The sequence below is a fragment of the Phaethon lepturus genome, unplaced genomic scaffold (assembly GCF_000687285.1).
Source record: "Phaethon lepturus isolate BGI_N335 unplaced genomic scaffold, ASM68728v1 scaffold10004, whole genome shotgun sequence".
Classification (NCBI taxonomy): Eukaryota; Metazoa; Chordata; class Aves; order Phaethontiformes; family Phaethontidae; genus Phaethon; species Phaethon lepturus.
Genome location: NW_010536953.1, coordinates 100,590 through 118,749, shown reverse-complemented (window position 1 = coordinate 118,749; position 18,160 = coordinate 100,590). Strand labels below are relative to the sequence as shown.

General features: G+C 37.5%; 1 protein-coding gene across 1 annotated transcript in view; it reads right to left on the bottom strand.

The window, feature by feature from the left end:
- Positions 1 to 1,067: 1,067 nt before the first annotated feature.
- Positions 1,068 to 18,160, bottom strand: part of LOC104620183 (hypoxanthine-guanine phosphoribosyltransferase-like) — a 115,271-nt gene continuing 98,178 nt past the window's right edge. Inside the window, exons 2-9 of the mRNA XM_010286328.1 lie at positions 6,301 to 6,407; positions 5,642 to 5,825; positions 4,709 to 4,771; positions 4,184 to 4,201; positions 3,888 to 3,970; positions 2,796 to 2,842; positions 2,062 to 2,138; positions 1,068 to 1,115 (exon numbers count right to left, since the gene is read on the bottom strand). Coding sequence (XP_010284630.1) covers positions 1,068 to 1,115; positions 2,062 to 2,138; positions 2,796 to 2,842; positions 3,888 to 3,970; positions 4,184 to 4,201; positions 4,709 to 4,771; positions 5,642 to 5,825; positions 6,301 to 6,407 — 627 coding nt within the window. The remainder of the gene's footprint in view (positions 1,116 to 2,061; positions 2,139 to 2,795; positions 2,843 to 3,887; positions 3,971 to 4,183; positions 4,202 to 4,708; positions 4,772 to 5,641; positions 5,826 to 6,300; positions 6,408 to 18,160) is intronic.

Sequence of the window (18,160 nt, the reverse complement as noted above, 5' to 3'; positions counted from 1 at the left end):
GGCAGCAGCGAGCGGGTGGCTGGGCTCCCGCGTGAGCCTTTCCCGTTGTTTTAGGTAAGGGGTCTGTGCATATAAGCAGTAGTGTTCCTCCTCTCCTGCGGTTTAAGGGGCGATTATTGTGATAGATGACAGGCTCCAGCTCTGGGCGGGGCTTCTGGAAAGCACCATTGCACACCTGTCGAAGTCTGGTCACCCATAGCTGAGGACCCTTAAAAGCTAAAGGACATCAAAGACACTTTTGAAAACAGAGGCCTAGCTCAGTACTCTTAATTCACAAGGGGAAAAAAGCTACAGGGCCTCAGAGCTATGTCAATAATTCAGTGCAGGTAGGAAACAGTGAGGTGACAGAGGCTGCCTCAAGTCTGGTACAGTTTTTGATCAGTAAAATTTAACTTCAGTAAAATTTAAGTTCTCATTGGGGACACATGACTAGCAGAAGTAATGTCCTGCTATAATGGTTTATCATCCAGCCTTAACAGCTAGTAATCAGTGTTACCTACGCTTAGGTAACACCACAGTGGTGCAAACAACACATGATCCCTTCTCTCAACAAACAACACCAGGTTACATGGAATGTCTAAGAACTAAGTTCAGTGTAATTACCTTAATGTTTACTTCTCCCCCCACCATTACATGAAAGTAAAGAACCAAATGTGTTTTCCATGTGGATAGATTTGTACAGTTGACTTAACCTCAAGTCCTTAAAAGCTTATTCAACCTATTTGTTACATAAAGTCCATGTGTATATATTTACACACACAAGCTCACATGTAAAAATAACTGCAGTTTATATACAATCACAATGTGTTACATCATCTCGTAAATTGAAACACAAACATAATTACATACACCTGTATGTGTCCTGGCTGTCCCCTCTGTAATTCCAGTTTCACCTAAACTTTAACAGTTTAAGCTTTTTTACATAATCATTATAGGAAAAATATATAGAATATTATCTGTAGAAAATGTTGTAGTTCTTCAGTGAAGAGCACAATTAGCAGATTACATGTTATTCATTTACACAGCTGTACATGCCACTGAACTGTTGTTCCAGAAGACTGATGTTATCAGATCCTATATTTCTCTTTGGCTTTCTCTTTCAGAATGCAGATGTGCTAAAAAAGAAAAAAAAAATAGTATTACACCTTTAGTCAATCTTTACCTTCAAAGAAAATGCAAGAATGATCTTCAGTCATATTCCTAGCACTGTAAGGAAAACGCACCAGAACCATAATCTTTGCGAGTTTGATTGCAAGTTTACTACTTGCAGTAAAATAGAGATGGTAATATAGCTTCCAAGCTCATCTGTAATTTACAGATTTATATATTCTGAAGAGGTCAGGTTTATTCAATTATTGTATCCTTCTTCATATTGCTTTGCAATAGCATAGATCCATTTTGTGTCTTTAACAGAACTGGTTTGTCATATTAAAAAGGCTTTCAAGGGAAAAAGCTTTTCCACTGAACCAGATTTAAGAAAATACTTTTGAAAACTAAGGAGGGAAAAAAAAGATCAGCTCTTTCTATCAAGTTATGCTCTTTCCAAGACTACTACTCAGTGCAGCCTAAGGAGACTATAATGGAACAAAGGAAAAAAGATCTTGGTGGACATGTTATACAGTGTAAGAAAAATCATCATTCACGGAGTCCACACACAGCCATCTTAAAGACTTGGCTAGAAAAGAGCAACGTAATATTTCACTAAAACAGACAAACATGAAATCAAGCCAAATTTAAAGTTAGTTACTTTTCAGATGGGGCCAGCAGATGGTATGCTGCTAACCATCCCAGAGGGTTCAGAATACCGTACTGCATGGCTGGGCCAGAAGACTTGTGAAGTAGATTCATAAAAAGGTAAGGCATAAACAAGTTCTTATACATTTACATTGAATTATCAGCTTAGCATGTTAATAATGTTTTTGCCCTTTTAATGGAAGATTCTAGTCAGATTTGAAGTTTTGTTAGTTGTTGAGAAGCTCCTGGTATAAGCTAGTATTCTTGCTCGTTACCTCTGGTAACAGTCATACATGTAACAGTCAAGGCACACATATACGTACTTACGTTTAGATCTCTGAAGTATTCATTATAATCAAGAGCATATCCAACCACAAATTTATCTGGAATTTCAAAGCCTATAACTGTAGCAAAATACAATACTTTTTATACTTGGGTCGTGTAAATAGCTTTTAAGTACACAGTTTGCATTCAACACGTTTCAGCTATTTAAGAGTAATACTTAATAAATACATCATCTTGCTTTCAAGGTACTTAGCATGCTTCTTTAAGATTAGAGCCGTAAATTGATGAAAGAAGTTAGAATCTATACCATACCCATCAGTTATTAATACAATTAAAATGTTAAGAGAATGCATTTCAAGAACAAAGTAAGTATTTAAAACCTACTTATGAGGTAGTCTCAGGAGAGGGAGGTAAGAAGTGAGATTTTACCTTTGTAAAATTAGATGCACTGCAACTCAGTAGGGATTTGGAGTTTGAAAACAAGGCAAGTTTAATGCAGAGTGGAAACAAATGTCTTTTAGGGTCAAAGCCAAAAAATACAAAGTTCAGGTTTGATTCTGTTTCTGATATCTGGTAACAAATACCCAAACTTGCAGTCAGATCAGGTGATTACAAAGTTTCAGCATGGGATAGCTGGTTGTCAGTTTACAAATTTTTATGTATTTTCTCCCATTTCTTTTGGCCTTCCTGAAACTTTGATGTCAGTTTTCAGACTTACTGCATGAAGTGAAATTATGAGATTGTATTTTGGACAACCAGAAAAATGCAGTACTTACAGTCTGGTCTATAACCTGGACTTCCATGTGTCCTTTTAATGAGCAGGCTGTAAGGTAGAACAGAGAAGGTTATATTTTTTAAATATGTCTTGTGCTAAGCTGTATACTTCACTTCTCCCACCCCTCCCCATAAGCTTCTACAATCGTGCAGTTAAATTGAAACAGTGAGATTATTGTAACAGAAAGAAGTAGCTTTCAGCCTTATAATTGAGGAAGAAGCGAAGATTCTGATCTGGGTTCATTCTGAAAGTCCAAATGACTACTTTTTACATTTAGTTCTTATCAGTTTGTCCCCAAAATAATTATTTTTCCATGTAGCAATGTATCCGCAAACTAGAATAGCACAGACAGGTAAGCAAGTTGAAGTGGCATGTAAAGATTTGAGCGGAAAGAGAGGGAGAAGAGGACAAGCTCTGCAATGTTGCTACAATTTCTTCCACAAAGTCATATCCGTTCTTGCTTTTCCTGTGCATTTCTGAAGAAACTGAGAACCTCCTGGACATTTGCTAGAAGGAGCATAACTGGTACATAAAACCAGAAGCGTTTTTTCAAAGCATCGTGATTATTTGTCAGACAGGGATATTCCAAAAAAATTGCTTTTAGAGATCATCTAAAAGAAGATCTAGAATACCACTTGAAATCATCTTGCAAGTGTGAACAAACTCTTAGATTCTGAAAACCTGTATGACTGAGGATATTAAGAAAAATTCTGAGTGTTGTCATTCTAGTATTGAGGCAACTGAGAAGGTGTTAGGAAACCTATGGAAAGAGCTGAATTTCCTTCAAACATAAGGAGGTAAGGAACAGGGAATCCATCAGACCTTATGGACTGTGCAAAGAGCTAGAAAAGCTTTTTAAAATTCATTTTAGCAATGAAGGTGATAGTGCATATGCAAATTTCCCACTTCCATAAATACTTGGTTTTTCCATTAGTTGGGTAAGGATTGCGTGCTGCTTTTACTTCCTCTTCCCCCAAACTTCAAACCAAACTAAAACAAACGCACACCTACCAGCACACACTGACTATTCACCTAAATGATTTTTCTATATGTTCTCATTACAATACATTAATAAGTGGCCATATCATTATACCTCACAACTTTTACCATCTTTGGTTTGTTGTCTTTTATTTTTGAAAGTAGTGCTTTCATTGTTTTACCAGTCTCAATAATATCCTGAAAGAGAAAAAAAAAAAAAATTATCCTCTGAGTCTGAAAGATAAAACAGACTGTCAGTAGATTAATTTAAAGCATAAAACCCAGTCAGGACCCCTGGCAGCACAACAACATAATTACTTGTTGTTTTATATGCAATAGGTATTAACTTGCTAAGTGTGGAGAAAAAAGTCTGTGTCATTCCTCCCCTCCACCTCTCCAATCCTTACTTACCTCTACGACTAACACATTCTGGAAAAGATCATGTAGGGAGAGAAAGAAAAGAAAACATTTACATATACAGCCAGGGAAAAGTTTGCACTACAAACTTCAGTTACAAGTAAGTTGCAGTTGATTTTCAGAGGAGCTTGTCACTTAACTACATAAATTATTTTAGTGCTTTCTGAAGAGTCTTTCTGTAAGTATTTATAGAAGCATAAAATACCAGTTTCAGGTTTTGTGTATTAGTCTGTGTATAACAATAGCATTCTAAAACTATGCTACATGAGCTGGTTTAAGATGGTTCATTTCTGGGGGCTGTGGGATAAAAAGTGGAGTAGGTTCTTTAGAAGCACTCAGTACTGATCATATCAATTTTCCACTGGGATCAGTGGGAATTACTCACTGATTCAAACCATGGCATTTTAAACCAGTGTTAAGTGGCTGTAAGTATGTAGTATCAAAATCTTAATACGGAGTTCCTGGAAGATAAACAAGAACTGTTCTTTCCCCTTAAAAGCTGAAGATGCTAATTCATACCTTCCCATTTAGTGTAGACAGTTCCTCTCCAACAATACTGATTTTTTCTGTAAGTGAATCATCCTCGAAGGAGAAAGGAGAGAGGGAAGTCACATAAAACATGCTCAAAAGTACTACCTTGTTTGTGTATGAATGGTGTGCTGCTCTTGCTTTTTGCCTATGAAATGACACGTGCAGCTTTACACAGCACTCCTTCAGTAAAACAGCTTTTAAGAAGCTGAGAGCAAAAGGAGAAAGTGAAGATGTTTGCATGGAAGAAGAGTACATCCATATTCATGGAACAGACATCATTGCTTTTAGCTATTTTGTTACCACAGATTTATTTTAGAATTCCATGGAACATTTATAGGAAATTGTAAGCTGTTGTATTTAGCATGAGGTAAATTTTGATCAGTGCACAGAGTTCTAGCCTTCAAAAAGGGGAGAAGATAAAACAGAAAAAAATAGCATAAGTCATTGCTTTACAGTAGTTGGCTCAAGCAAAAGATACCTGTTCCCCAACAGACAGATTATGAAAACAAGTCTCTCCAGTACTATCTGCAGGAATAAAAAAAAAAAAAATAATGCAGAGGGAGACGATAGCAAGTCTCTGATGCTGAGCTCCTCTCCATCCTCCCTCCCATCAAAGAGTGCTGTGGCAGAGGCAGAGGAGAACCTGTATGGAAGCTTTGGACTGGAGAGGAGGATGTCGGAGACCTCACCCTGGCTTTGTCATGTTAAGTATTCTGCTATATGTTCATTCCAGTGAATATAAAATGTGCATCTGATTGTTTGGGCAGATAGGTAGATGAGTTGTTTTTCAGTGTGTAATAAATTGAGTTGCTTTGAACAAGATATATGCATAAACTCAATTTTTGTGGAATTTTCATTTAAACTACCAGAATGTAATTTTATGAGGGGAATTCTTTTTCCAAAGAAGAGAAAGTTGCTTACACAGTAGCTTTTTATTCTAACAAAATCCACAGTAATAGGCACAGATTTATCACCATTTTGATTTAGTGCTTTTATATGGTCCAACAAATCAGCAAAGAATTTATAGCCTCCTTTAAGGACACAGAGCACAACAATGTGATGGCTTCCCATATTTTGCATGATATCTCTAGCCAAATGTTCTGTCCTGGAAGAAAAAAACAAAACAAAAAAACCCAACACAAATCCTTTTAAGTGTTTTGCATATCATATTTGTTTGTCGATACATTAAGCAAATGTCCAGCTTAAAATTCTGATCTTGCTGTTAAGTTTTTATAACCGGCAAATCATGACCACATTAAGATGTAGGAAAGTTAGTTACATATTTGTAGTTCACAGGATGCGTACTCCACTTGACATACTGGTGATTTAATCCACGTATCTAAACAATGTAGAATAGGAAAACTTAAAGATATTTGAGATAACATGGAAACTTAACGGGGGTTGTAGAGGAATCCCTTCCATAAACCTCCTCTTGCATTAAACTCCAGAACACAAGTGTTACAACTGCAGGGTTTCCATGTTTCTCATGGGCTATGCAGGGTAGGACATCAGTCTTTTCATTTGGAGGGAAATGGATCATTGGCATCACTATCACTACTCTTTGTTGATTACCTTCATACCTGTCCAGGATGAGTCCGTGAGGAATGAAGACTCTTTCTAAATCTTCTTCATAATGCTTAGGAATGCAAAATAGATTTTTATTATAGCCACTTTCTTCGTCTCTTAGCTGCAAGGGAAAGGGAAGTAGCTTTAAGAGTAAAGACAGGGCCACACAGGAAACAACCTTCAAGTCTCTGATAATGCAGAGAAAGACTCTTCTCCCCACACCCCACCCTTCCCCAATAATGTGTCAAAATAAAGATATATCTGAGAGTGTTTGAACCTTCTGATAGAACGTTTCACAATCTTTCTGATAATTCTGTGATTCAGGAGCTAGTATATTTGTCTGAGATGTAAATGGATAGATAACTACTTCACCTTAGTCATTATAAGAGAAATTCTCAGCCATCAGCTCATAAAAAAAACAAAACCAACCCTTGTATTCTCCATTTCCCCTTCTGCAGAGTGCAGTACCTTGCTTGTGTGGTAGACAAGCAGAAATTAAAATTTAAGGCAACAAGATTGGGATTACAGCTTAATCTGCAGTCAGCAGGTGACTTTAGGATGCTGCACAGAATCACAAAATCATTAAGATTGGAAAAAAACCTTTAAGATCATCAAGTCCAACCATCAACCCAACAACACCATGCCCTCTAATCCATGTCCTGAAGTGCCACATCCACACATTTTTTGAACACTTCCGGTGATGGTGACTCCACCACCTCCCTGGGCAGCCTGTTCCAATGCTTGACAACCCTCTCGGTGAAGAAATTTTTCCTAATACCTAGTCTAAATCTCCCCTGGCGCAACTTGAGGCCATTTCCTCTCATTCTGTTGCTAGTTACTTGGGAGAAGAGACCAACATCCACCTTGCCACAACCCCCTTTCAGGTAGTTGTACAGAGCAATAAGGTCTCCCCTCAGCCTCCTCTTCTCCAGACTGAACAACCCCAGTTCCCTCAGCCGCTCCTCATAAGACTTGTGCTCCAGACCCCTCACCAGCTTCATCACCCTTCTTTGGACATGCACCACCTTAGACATAATTTTCCATTCTGTAAAGAGTGTCTTCTAAGTGTAAATTCACAACTGAACTTTTGACAGAGGTAAGCACATACCAACCTGTCTCAGAGGACAGGGGAGATGACTTACCCCAAAGGAAAAGCTTTGAGATGGTAGTGGGAAGAGGAGAAGCTGCAGAAGGTGCCCATAGGTGGGAGCCAGAGACCTGCTGAGCTGCAGTTCAGCTCGTTGTACTGCTTGCCCTGCTAGCAAATTGCTCCTCAGCATGGTTGGGGAGAGGCCATAGCTACTTCCCACAGATCAGGGCCTTAACCCTTTTGCCATCAGGCTTTAGGATTACAGGGGTTTTTTCCAACATGCTGGCTCCAGGCTGTTGCACCCAGAGGTGTCTAGATGTCTAGAAGTTACATACTCTCCATTTGGGCTTCTCTTTTGACTAGTCTTTTGACCCCAAACAGATCTCTGTCTTTGGATTCTACCACCCTTCAAGGCCATAACGGATGCTTTGGTCTTTGTTCATTTATGAAGTGGAGGTACAAAAGCAGGCAAGAAAAAAATATGAGGTAGAAACAAGTGTGAATAAGAGAGCTAATATGTAAGTATTAGAAATAAGTTTAAAGAAAATCAAGTCAGTGATATTTTGTCACATCTAGTATTTTCCTGTTATTGTTAAAAAATACAGAACTAGTTGAAAGGAAAATTCAAAGCTGGCTCAAAGCTTCACTAGTGCAAAATAGGTTATCTACACACCAGTTGCATTCAACAGAACTTAATACAGTATAATTCAAAATATGAGAGTGCTGCATTGTGCAGATTTCTTTGGTGGAGCACATGTTCCTAATAGCATATCGTCTGTTCATTGAGCAACAAAGTAGATAACTACTTCAGTAAAAGGCAAAGTTTGAGAGGAGTGGTTTTTAGTCAGTGTTCTTGCGGAGACTATAAATCTTGTTCACCTCAGACGTGGCATGCATAACACCCCTGTACCAACTGTGAAACATCCTTTGATTTTACTTTAGACTTCAAGGGTTTGGTAGCTTGCTAATGGACAGCACAGGGCTGTGAACTTAGGCAATAATAGTGTAAAGTTTTGCTAACACATGGCTTAACACCTGCAAACTCTTCAGACAGATGAATTGTTCTTAGTTCTCCTTTTTTGGCATAGGAGAGATGAGTGCTTAGGAAGAAAGGAAAAATGGACTGTAGGGAACAAGAGTAGGTTATCATTTGCAAAATTCACAGCAGCCACAAATTGAGATAACCAATTACTGCTGTTTATTTTAAATTGGCTGCAAATATCCCACTTCATTTGAAGGTAAAAATAGAGAGACAGGCGTTAACAAGAATTTCAAAGAACAGATTATCTTAGTACAAGGCAATGCATATAGAATCTCATCCTGGCTGAACTAACTGTATTCTGCAAGTACTCAAAGTTGATAGGCCTTGATGTTCCAAGTTAGACTTACAGAACAGCCTTGCAGTTGAGCACCATTTAGAGTGTCAGCAGTACTATTTTGCCTGGTTTAGTTACTATTTTCTTCATGGCTGAAGTCAACAAAGTAAAAGCTTAGGTGAAGGACTGTTTTCAAGTTAAGTTTGTTCATGCTTTATTAATCTTGGAAGAGATACTGGCCGTTATACTGGTAGCAGCTGTAAATGAGGCTAGACAGTACCATCTACGAGCAGACTTTAATGCAGTGCAGCACTGCTTGTTGTTGTTTTTTGAGTGTTATATTAACCATGTTAATAATAATATTATAATATATACAATATAATATGTGTATGATATAACCGTGTTGTATTATAAGTGGGCTCATTTCTGCCAGTCTGAGATTGCTAGTGGTGATGGGCAGAATACACATACAGGGTACAGGATTCTGTCAACAAGCAGCAGGATGTAATCAGAATGATTGGTCAAAGTTAAAAGACAGTGTTTATTTGAGACTGCTGGAACATATAAGCATCGTTTTCATTTGGAGCGCAGAAAAACACACCTTTAAAGGCTAGTCAGTGATGTGATAAACAGTTTAAGAAGTGCTGTAGAGTAGGTCGGTTGTTGTTTGGGTCCTATCCCTGTCATCCCCTCTACCCATCTGTATTGCATTTTGCATAACTGCAATTTAAATGCAATGACTACGCTACCTGCAACTTGAGCAGTTTTTCTTTAGCCCAATCCTGATGCCGATTGCCATACATAATGGACTTCAGCCTTACAGTTTGCTTTTGCAGTTATAATTTCAGCTTTCATCTGCACAGCAAGTTGAAGTTCAGCCTTGTTGCCAATGAATTTAGCTTCCTGCTGCATTTGATGAGAGGCATCACAACTGGTTCAGCTCAAGTAAGGGATGAGCTTTGTCCATATTAATCTAAGTATTGAATAAAGCTGATCTGGAAGCATACAGGTGTGCTTAGTGATTACTGCTTATAGCTACTCTGAGTTCAGTTTAGTACCTTTTATTTGGCTAACAGCTGTGCTCATTGAGACTATTTTGTGCAAACAATGTCTGCTACACTAATATCTTGTTTGTTGCTATGTGTGAAGCATTTTTTAAGGTCTGCTGAAAGGTTCATAAACAGAGCCTTAAGGATTACATCAGTTTGAGCACCACATCACCATAGCAACATGCTGCATATACCTTACAGGCTCATAAAAGCGTTTGTATTATGGCACTTGCTAAATAATACAGCAGCATCCCATTATAATAAAGCAATCTACTAAACTATCACACAAAGTCATTAAATTTTTAAATCACAAGCTTATAACTTGGGGAATTAGTTGTTTAATTTAGATGCAGTGTCATCTGTTGTTCATTTGCTGATGTAGGTTTCTGAGTTTAAAGGGGAAAACACAACAAAATTAACTACAGCAATTATGTACAATAAAGAGATCCATAAATAAGTTGTTTCATCAACACAGAATGAAAGATTATGAATGTAGGTATATTAAAGTCAAATAAATAATGTCATAAATCCATAAAAAAATTGAGTCTATTAAGATGCCTCTGTTCTGAAAGCCAGTTTTTCTCCTGAGTAAATATAAGAAACAAGGCCTTTCATTAGTCAGTATTTCTAAATGTTCTACTATTTTTTTCTGAAGTTAACCTCTCCACTACCCAAAGCTTCCTTCAATCAAATAACCAAATATAAGTGCATTATGCTTTCTTACCTGCAGTCCGTGAGCCATAACCTTACTTTGAACTATGCTATCAGAAAATGAGTTGGTATTATTACTGCAGTTTGTCTTGCTCTATTTTAATCTTGCAGTCAGATCATGACCTGCTTCTAAAAGGTCAAAATTGCCATCCTTCCTACAGGAAGCATTTCTTCCTTCTACTAATACACTGACATCACAATCCCATGTTCATTCTTAATCAGATTAACCAGAAATAAAATAGTCATTAGCCCTCCTGCAACCAATCAGAGTAAAGATACGGGGAACGAGGGAAATGCAAAAAGGAAGTACATGAATCAAATTAGTGGGAAGGACTAGGTAGGGTACTGTTTTTTTAATTGAAAACACAAATCAGGTATTTGGTCGTAGCGGGTGGTAATTCAGTGGTACATGCATAGAAGGTATACCAGTTTCTTACACAATATTTGAACATCCATTGTTGTGATAAAGTCCACATCTTTTTAAAATTCTTGTGCTAACTTGCTGTCAAAAATCAGTATTTGAATAAAGAAAGACATATTTTATAGACTACTTGAAGCAGAGGTCTGCAGCTGTAGAGACATGATGAACCCTGTCTGATATTATTCCAGGTCATCCTTTCATAAAATGAAGGGGTGATAGTTGCAGTAACATGCTCCACATAATTTAAAATCAAATTGCATTGACAGTCACTGTAATCTGATTATTTTAGTGTACCAAACTGTGCTATTATCTGAGATTAAAATCAAAGTCTTAGATTTCTAAAAATTAATCCTACTAACAAAATGAGCTAAAGTCAGCTTGCATACAGTGCAATACCATGCATACAGAATGATCTTACCAGACTGGGTACATTTTATTAATTCAACTAGTTTAGTGTTTTCTTGGGGAGAGGGCACATTAATGAAAGAAGATTTTTCTCGTTTCTTCCTAATCTTACAGATGCTTTTCAAATCATGGCTGGTAACACTTGGGATAATGCAGAAATGCTCTTCCAAGTGTATTAATAGGCATATCCCCAACTTTCAGTGATACCGTTAAATAGTAGTACGATTTAGGAACTATTAATGCCTTGAGGCTACTTGGCCCCTATTTTATGCAGTTAGCAATACTGTTACTGAAAAAGTCGGCAAGAAAACCCTCTAACACTTAGTTTGAAGTTTTATAAGGCAGGCATTCTTTATTGCAGTACTGGAGACAGGGGATAACTCCCCCCAATGTTTCTGTCTTGAGTTTCATAAGCACTTCTTTTACTGTAACAAGCTATACATATTCATTACATTTTCTGAGAAATCTCCACCTCCCTGCCTATCTACTACATTTTCAGAATGCTGGCGTTGCAAAACTACACTACGCATACACGGGGGTCTCAGGTGGTCATCAGTGGTGGTTTGGGGAGTTAGCCCCCTACTCCTTTTTCCTTTGTACGGTCACAGGTCTCCTGAGGATAGTTTCTTCTCCTTGAATGTTTGCCCCTCTGTTGTACAGCCAAGCGATTCTTTCATATCATCCTTGTTTCAGCACTCCTGCTAGGATGTTTCTATTCTCAAGATTAAGATATCTTCTCTGTATTCATTAATCTCTCAGTCCTTGCTCTTAACTGTTCTTTGTTTTAATTTAATGAGGCCTCTTGGTTCTACACGCATGCTTTCCTTGTGATTAACTATTTACACATAGCTGAAATGTTAGCATTGAGGCAAGTATAGCCTAAGGATTCTAAGAGTAGGTTGTTAAACATAATGACAGTTATTAGGCTAAAGAAATCTTTAAAAGTTAAACTATTCATGTAATCAATAACCTTCCAGAAAGTACATAAATGTATCAATACCTTCCTTCTATAAATTCCCTCTTGTACTCCCTACATTACATATGTGAGCTCCCTATCATGTGAAAAACCTTGCTTTTCTAATTCCTAGTGTAAGGTGCTCCTCTCTAGTTGGTAGTAACCTGTGTTCAAAAACCTGAAGAATTTCCTTGACAAAATCCTCCTTTGAAAGGAAACATCATTGAAACTTATACCTGTGAACAGTGATGGCTGTTGTTTGAGCAGAGATACTCTCCCTTCCTTATTCTCAGGTGCCAAAATGAAGGTGAACAGCAGCACTGCTGAGGAACTCATGCAAACAAACGTTGCTTATCAGTGCTTGTGGATAAAGCGAGAGAAGGAAAAGGCAGGGGGGACTCCCAGACTAGTTTGTGTGTTTCCCCTCTCCTTGAGCTTTTCAACCCAGTGTAGTTTAACTGTCCTATGACAGTTCTGTCAGAACTGTCCTATGACTGGTTCTAGGATTTAAATAATATTTTTTTTCCTAATTATTTACAGGAAAAAGAGGATTGTAGGTTTCACATTTGTTTTTTGATTCTCTTGTAGTTTTCTACATTTAAACAGAATTTCATGTAGTTTTGCAAAAATCAACAGTATGGGTGAGAGTGCTTGTTTTAAATCTCTTTCAAATGAAGGGGCTAATTATTGACACTATCTCTGTTTAAAATTTCCAGCAGTCTAACTGAGCACAGTTACTTAAACTACAGTGAAGAAACAAATACTGTGTGCATATCTGATATGATTTGTAGCACACAACTTAGCTCTGCCCTGTTCTCTATATTATGTCATTTTTTGCATGCTTAATCTCTATATGGGGGAACGTTGACTGCAGACCACACATACTAGGCAGCCTTCTCTCTGAACAGGCCACCTTAAAATATTCTCAAGTGTAGTATATATGCTTTGGTTCTGTCTATTAGAAGACCACCTCTGTTTTGTAAACTACTTTTATAAATCCCTGAAGTCGTTACTTGAGGCAAATTTGATTCCACATTACTCACATTTTTATAAATTATACACTTGACTTTGCAAATCTTTGTGTCTCCTTTAGGCACCATACTGTTTGATCTAATTTGAACTGGTCCCAGTTCTAAAGTCCTGTTTAATTCTGTTTCAGAAAAAGGATTGCAGAATATCCCTCCCACTGACTTTATTTCTGAGGTTTTACTGCGTTGGGTGTATTGTCTGAGCTACAAATGAGCAGTGACCTTTTGACTAGAGTCCATGTTTAGAAAGAGCAGAAGAATTTCATTCATAAGGGGTGCATGCATATATATACAGGTATTATATAGTCATATTATTATTATTAAATTTTCTTAATAAGTACTGGTTTCTCTTTGGAGGAACTGACAACAAAAGAGACTGTTGTGACATTGCTTCGTGATGTGGACATCTGTTCAGCCGGAATGAGATTCCTGTAATTGAACTGGGAAAATAGGTGTATTCTACTAAAATCTGCATAGATGGAAAATTTCAGACAGGCTACCCTGTGGCCTCCAAAATTTTAGTAAAGGATTCATGAGAAATAGTCAGGTCAACAGCCCATGTGGGGTAAAAAAGTAGATTTTGGTACTCTGGGAGACTTGGAATAGAAAAGTTTAGTTTTGGGAAAAACATACACTTTCATTAAGCTTTAAGATGGTTCACAAAGCCTCTGCTTGCTCTGTCTGAAACTCAGAAAACTACTTCACAAGATGATATTTGTTTGAATGAATTTAAGTTTCTCAGTGAATTCCATAGAACCATCATAAGTAATCACATATCACTATCACCTGGCAAGTACTTGAAAATCCAGTAAATGTGTTAGTGTTTTCAATTACTAGTGGGCTGAGATTTGCATTATGAAAGTTACTGCTACAATGAATGTTTTTATTGTCACATTCTGAAAACTCACAGGTGAAAGGTTCATGCTAAGACAGCCCTTTATCATTGCTGAGTAATGAGAATAGAATGTAGCCAGCTGGCAGGCATCCTTGGATGGTTTCTCAGTTGTGAATTATGTGATCATACTCCCATAGGAAAGAACAAAAAACTTTAAGGGTGTATGTATTTGTTCCATATATGAGCCCCAGGTGCATCGTTTAAAATTTAAATATTTGGGGAAAACCACTGAACCAAGCAACTCGGGTGTCCATCTCTTGCCCTCCTCTAAATAACAGAATACTGGAAGAGTCAGTAAGTGTAGCCCATACAAACAGACCACAGATTAATTAGATCAGCGCTGATAGCTGGGTAAAACAGCAGCCAGTCAATACAGAAGAACAGTGCTCTTTTCCCTGCATCTCTTCCCTGAACTACTGAATCAATAATCAGTGTTTTCAGGACATGATTTTGCTGTCTACATACCTAAGTTTGCTAAACAGTTTTACATTGTATTACAGTTTGAAGTAACTGGTTTTGAGACTGCTGCAATAATTTTAAAGGTCCTCAAGAAACATTGTATAGGCATTAATTAAGTCCTGACAGGCATTTCCTTTTAATTATTTTAAATCAGAAAGAACATACATGTTATTAGATGTATTGTACAACTGTTCTATTAAATTGCTAAAACCTTATGAACAAAACATCAGAGAAAGTGTCCACTAGAGGGAAGCCTCTACCATGGAAGACAGTACTTGCCAAAGGGGGAGAAAAACCTCCATTTTGTGAAGTAAACTTTCTAGACGAAGAAACTCTGTGTTCAATTAGTAAGTATACAGATATCTCACCAAAATACAAATACAGTCAGTTAATTTAAAACAGTCATCTTAAATATTTAGACCCGTTCTGAACTTGTATAATTGTGCATTACAGGAAAACTGCTCAGATTTGCACCACTAAAGACTTGACCCATGGGCTCCATCTTCCAAGTGGCTGAGAAAGCCTTAAATTGATACTGAGCACTTGTATTCACTGACTGATGTGTTATTAGGAAACCTGATTAATACATTTTGAAATGGCTAGACTTCAGTAATTTGGAGCCCATCCTAAATCTGTTTTTTGTTTGACACTTTTAAGTCTTAGATAAGACCAGCTGTTTAATTGGTTTGCTAAAAAGCTGTTTGGAAGAACCACACTGCACATCGTGTGGTAAACAGTGCACATTTACAATTAGAAACAATTAGAAACAATTTCACAATTTTAAGTCTTTATCATATCTACTCCTGTAGATTATGTAGCTCTTTTACATAGAAAATTTCATGATATGAACCTTCACACTTCCCTTGGCTATTTTCTCTGTGGTTTGGATATGAGATTTTTATTCTTTTACTGAAACAGAAAAGTGATCTAAGTCTTGACCAATATTGTATGTTTATGAATGTTGTGCTTGAAAAGGTCTTCTGCTTTTACGACTCCTCAAATGCCCCCAACATCTAGCAAACACAGACTGATTGATGGCAGAACTTGAACAAAACACCCCTGTAAAAGGTGACTCAGGTTTAAGTTCAAATAATTCTTGAAAATACCCTGACACCAGTTCTTAAAAAGATGAATGGCAAATTCTGCAGACTCAGACATTCTGATTGCTGACCTTGAAGAAATGTACAATATTTATTAACAAAGTCTTTCCGGCCATAACATAAATGGTGGAGTGACTGTGTGAAGGAAACCTTTATATACCTTTAGCTACATTTGTTTTGTAGATAGGAAAAATATTTCAGTCTCCTGGACTGTCTATATTAGAAAGTCATTTTGAGAGAGGATCTGGTTAGGACTAGAGCAGAGAGACAAGGCATCAGGACTTCTGGATTTTATTCACAGCTCTGACACACAGTTTATTTGCTGTACGACTGTGGCCAATTTATTTTCCTGACTGCTCCTGTTGTACCTCTGACCTTCCTATGTGCCTGCTTTTCCCCCATTGCCTGCTGTAATCAGCTGACCTGAGTTTTCTGCGACTTCTCTCCTGTGGGCTACACAGGTCATTGTTATTTTTGGGAAGGTGCCATTTAAAAAACACCATTGCTATCATTAGCTAGTGGTCAAATTAATGATTTGAAAGGATTGTGGTCTATTTGCTTGAATGTTAAAATACAGTTGTTACAGTTTAATATGTCAGTGAGCAAACATGAGTTGCTCCATAACTGCCATTGTGTCCAGTGTGTCTGATCAAGTTCCCCTCCACCCCCCAACAGCTGGAGGAATTGTTTTACCTAGGGAGCAATGGGTGGTCCAGGAAGCGGTCTGCTCTACTCTTGGGGAGCTGGACTCATCTTCACTACAGAAATGTTTAATAAAAATATTTGTTGAACAATGGCTTTATCTGAGTGTGTGATCACAGCTGTTTTATTTTAGCAACGTAACAGCAATAACAATTAAATCCATATTCCTCCTTGGATATTTATTTTCCTGAATTCATTCTTAGTGTGAGTTAAAATAAAACTGCATGTAGTGGATTTCAGATTACTTGTATTACCTTTATATGATTTTTCTATTACTTGAGACCTTAAAACATAGTATAAAACTACATACTACAGAGAGGCAACATTTTAAAATATTCTAAAATTCTTCCCTGTAGTTTTTTCTAATCACCATTTTTAATTGTTAACAATGTTCTGTTCTGCAAAGCCATGTTTGACTGTTAGAAAAGCTAAGTGCCATCTTCCCATAACAACATGTAAGAAAAATGTGGACTATGCATTTTGGTAAAATAAAAAGAATGCTCTTTTAAAATACCATGCAATTACTGCATTCAAATAAAGATAGGTCATCTCTAAATCTAAATTTTATAAAACCAGCTATTTCAGTGTTGCCAGTGCCTTTTGTTGAGATGTTGAATAATGAAGATGACACTTTTGTATGTGCTTGAGTAGAAAGATTTTACTGATGCTACTTGTGTTTACTTACAGGCAATTCCAGTGGTTGGCAGCTTGCAGTGAAGATCACTGCTAGTGTGCATTAGCTGTGCAGGCTTGCTCACAATCTAAAAAGGAAATTCAGTGCTGGTCAGTACAGTTTCATAAGACAATGGAGAGAAACAAAAGAAAGCTTCTTTACTGATTCTCATGTTTTCAATTCCTTCCTCAGATTTCCATTAAAGTACCCCCGTTACTGCCTGTTGAATCTGATGGCATAGGTGACTCTTTGGAATCTGTTTACAAAGTTGAACATCTGAATTCCACAGGGGGCCTGCACCATTGTAAAGTCAGTAAATCCTAGTAAAGATCTTCACAGAATCATAGAACAGTCCAGGTCGGAAGGGACGTTGAAAGACCATCTGGTCCAACCTTTCATGGGAAAGGAAGCCCAGATGAGATTATCTAGTACTGTGTCCAATCGCATCTTGAAAACCTCCAGTGATGGGAACTCTGCCATATCTCTGGGGAGGCTGTTCCAGTGAATGATTTTTCTCAGTGTAAAAAAATTATTTCTTATATCAAGATGAAACTTCTCCCAGTGCAATTTGTATCCCTTGCCCCTTGTCTTCTCCATGTGGCACTCGGTGAAGAGAGCGCCCCCGTTCTCTATGTAGCCACTCTTTAAGTACTGGAATACTGGAATGAGGCCCCCCCTAAGCCTTCTCTTCTCCAGGGAGAAAAGACTTTAACTCCGTAAGTCTTTCCTCATAAGGCAAGTTCTCCAGCCCTTTGATCATTGTCCTGGCCCTCCTTTGGACCCTCTCCAGTATGTTATAATACGCCTTTTTCATACCACTGAAAACTTTGACTTTTTCCACTTCCAGCACTCCTGTTTCATGCCTTCACTCTTCTTGCAAATTTCCTCTTATTCTAGTAATGAGAGAAGAACTTCCCTTGTCCTAATATCCTGTCACCTTATTCACTGAACTCGTTTCCACTTGGTTCTTGCATCTCACAAGTAGTATTACAGTTTTTCCATTTTAAAAGCATAATCTCATTCTCTTTATTAGGTACCACCTTTCTATTCTCCCATCACACATCAACTCT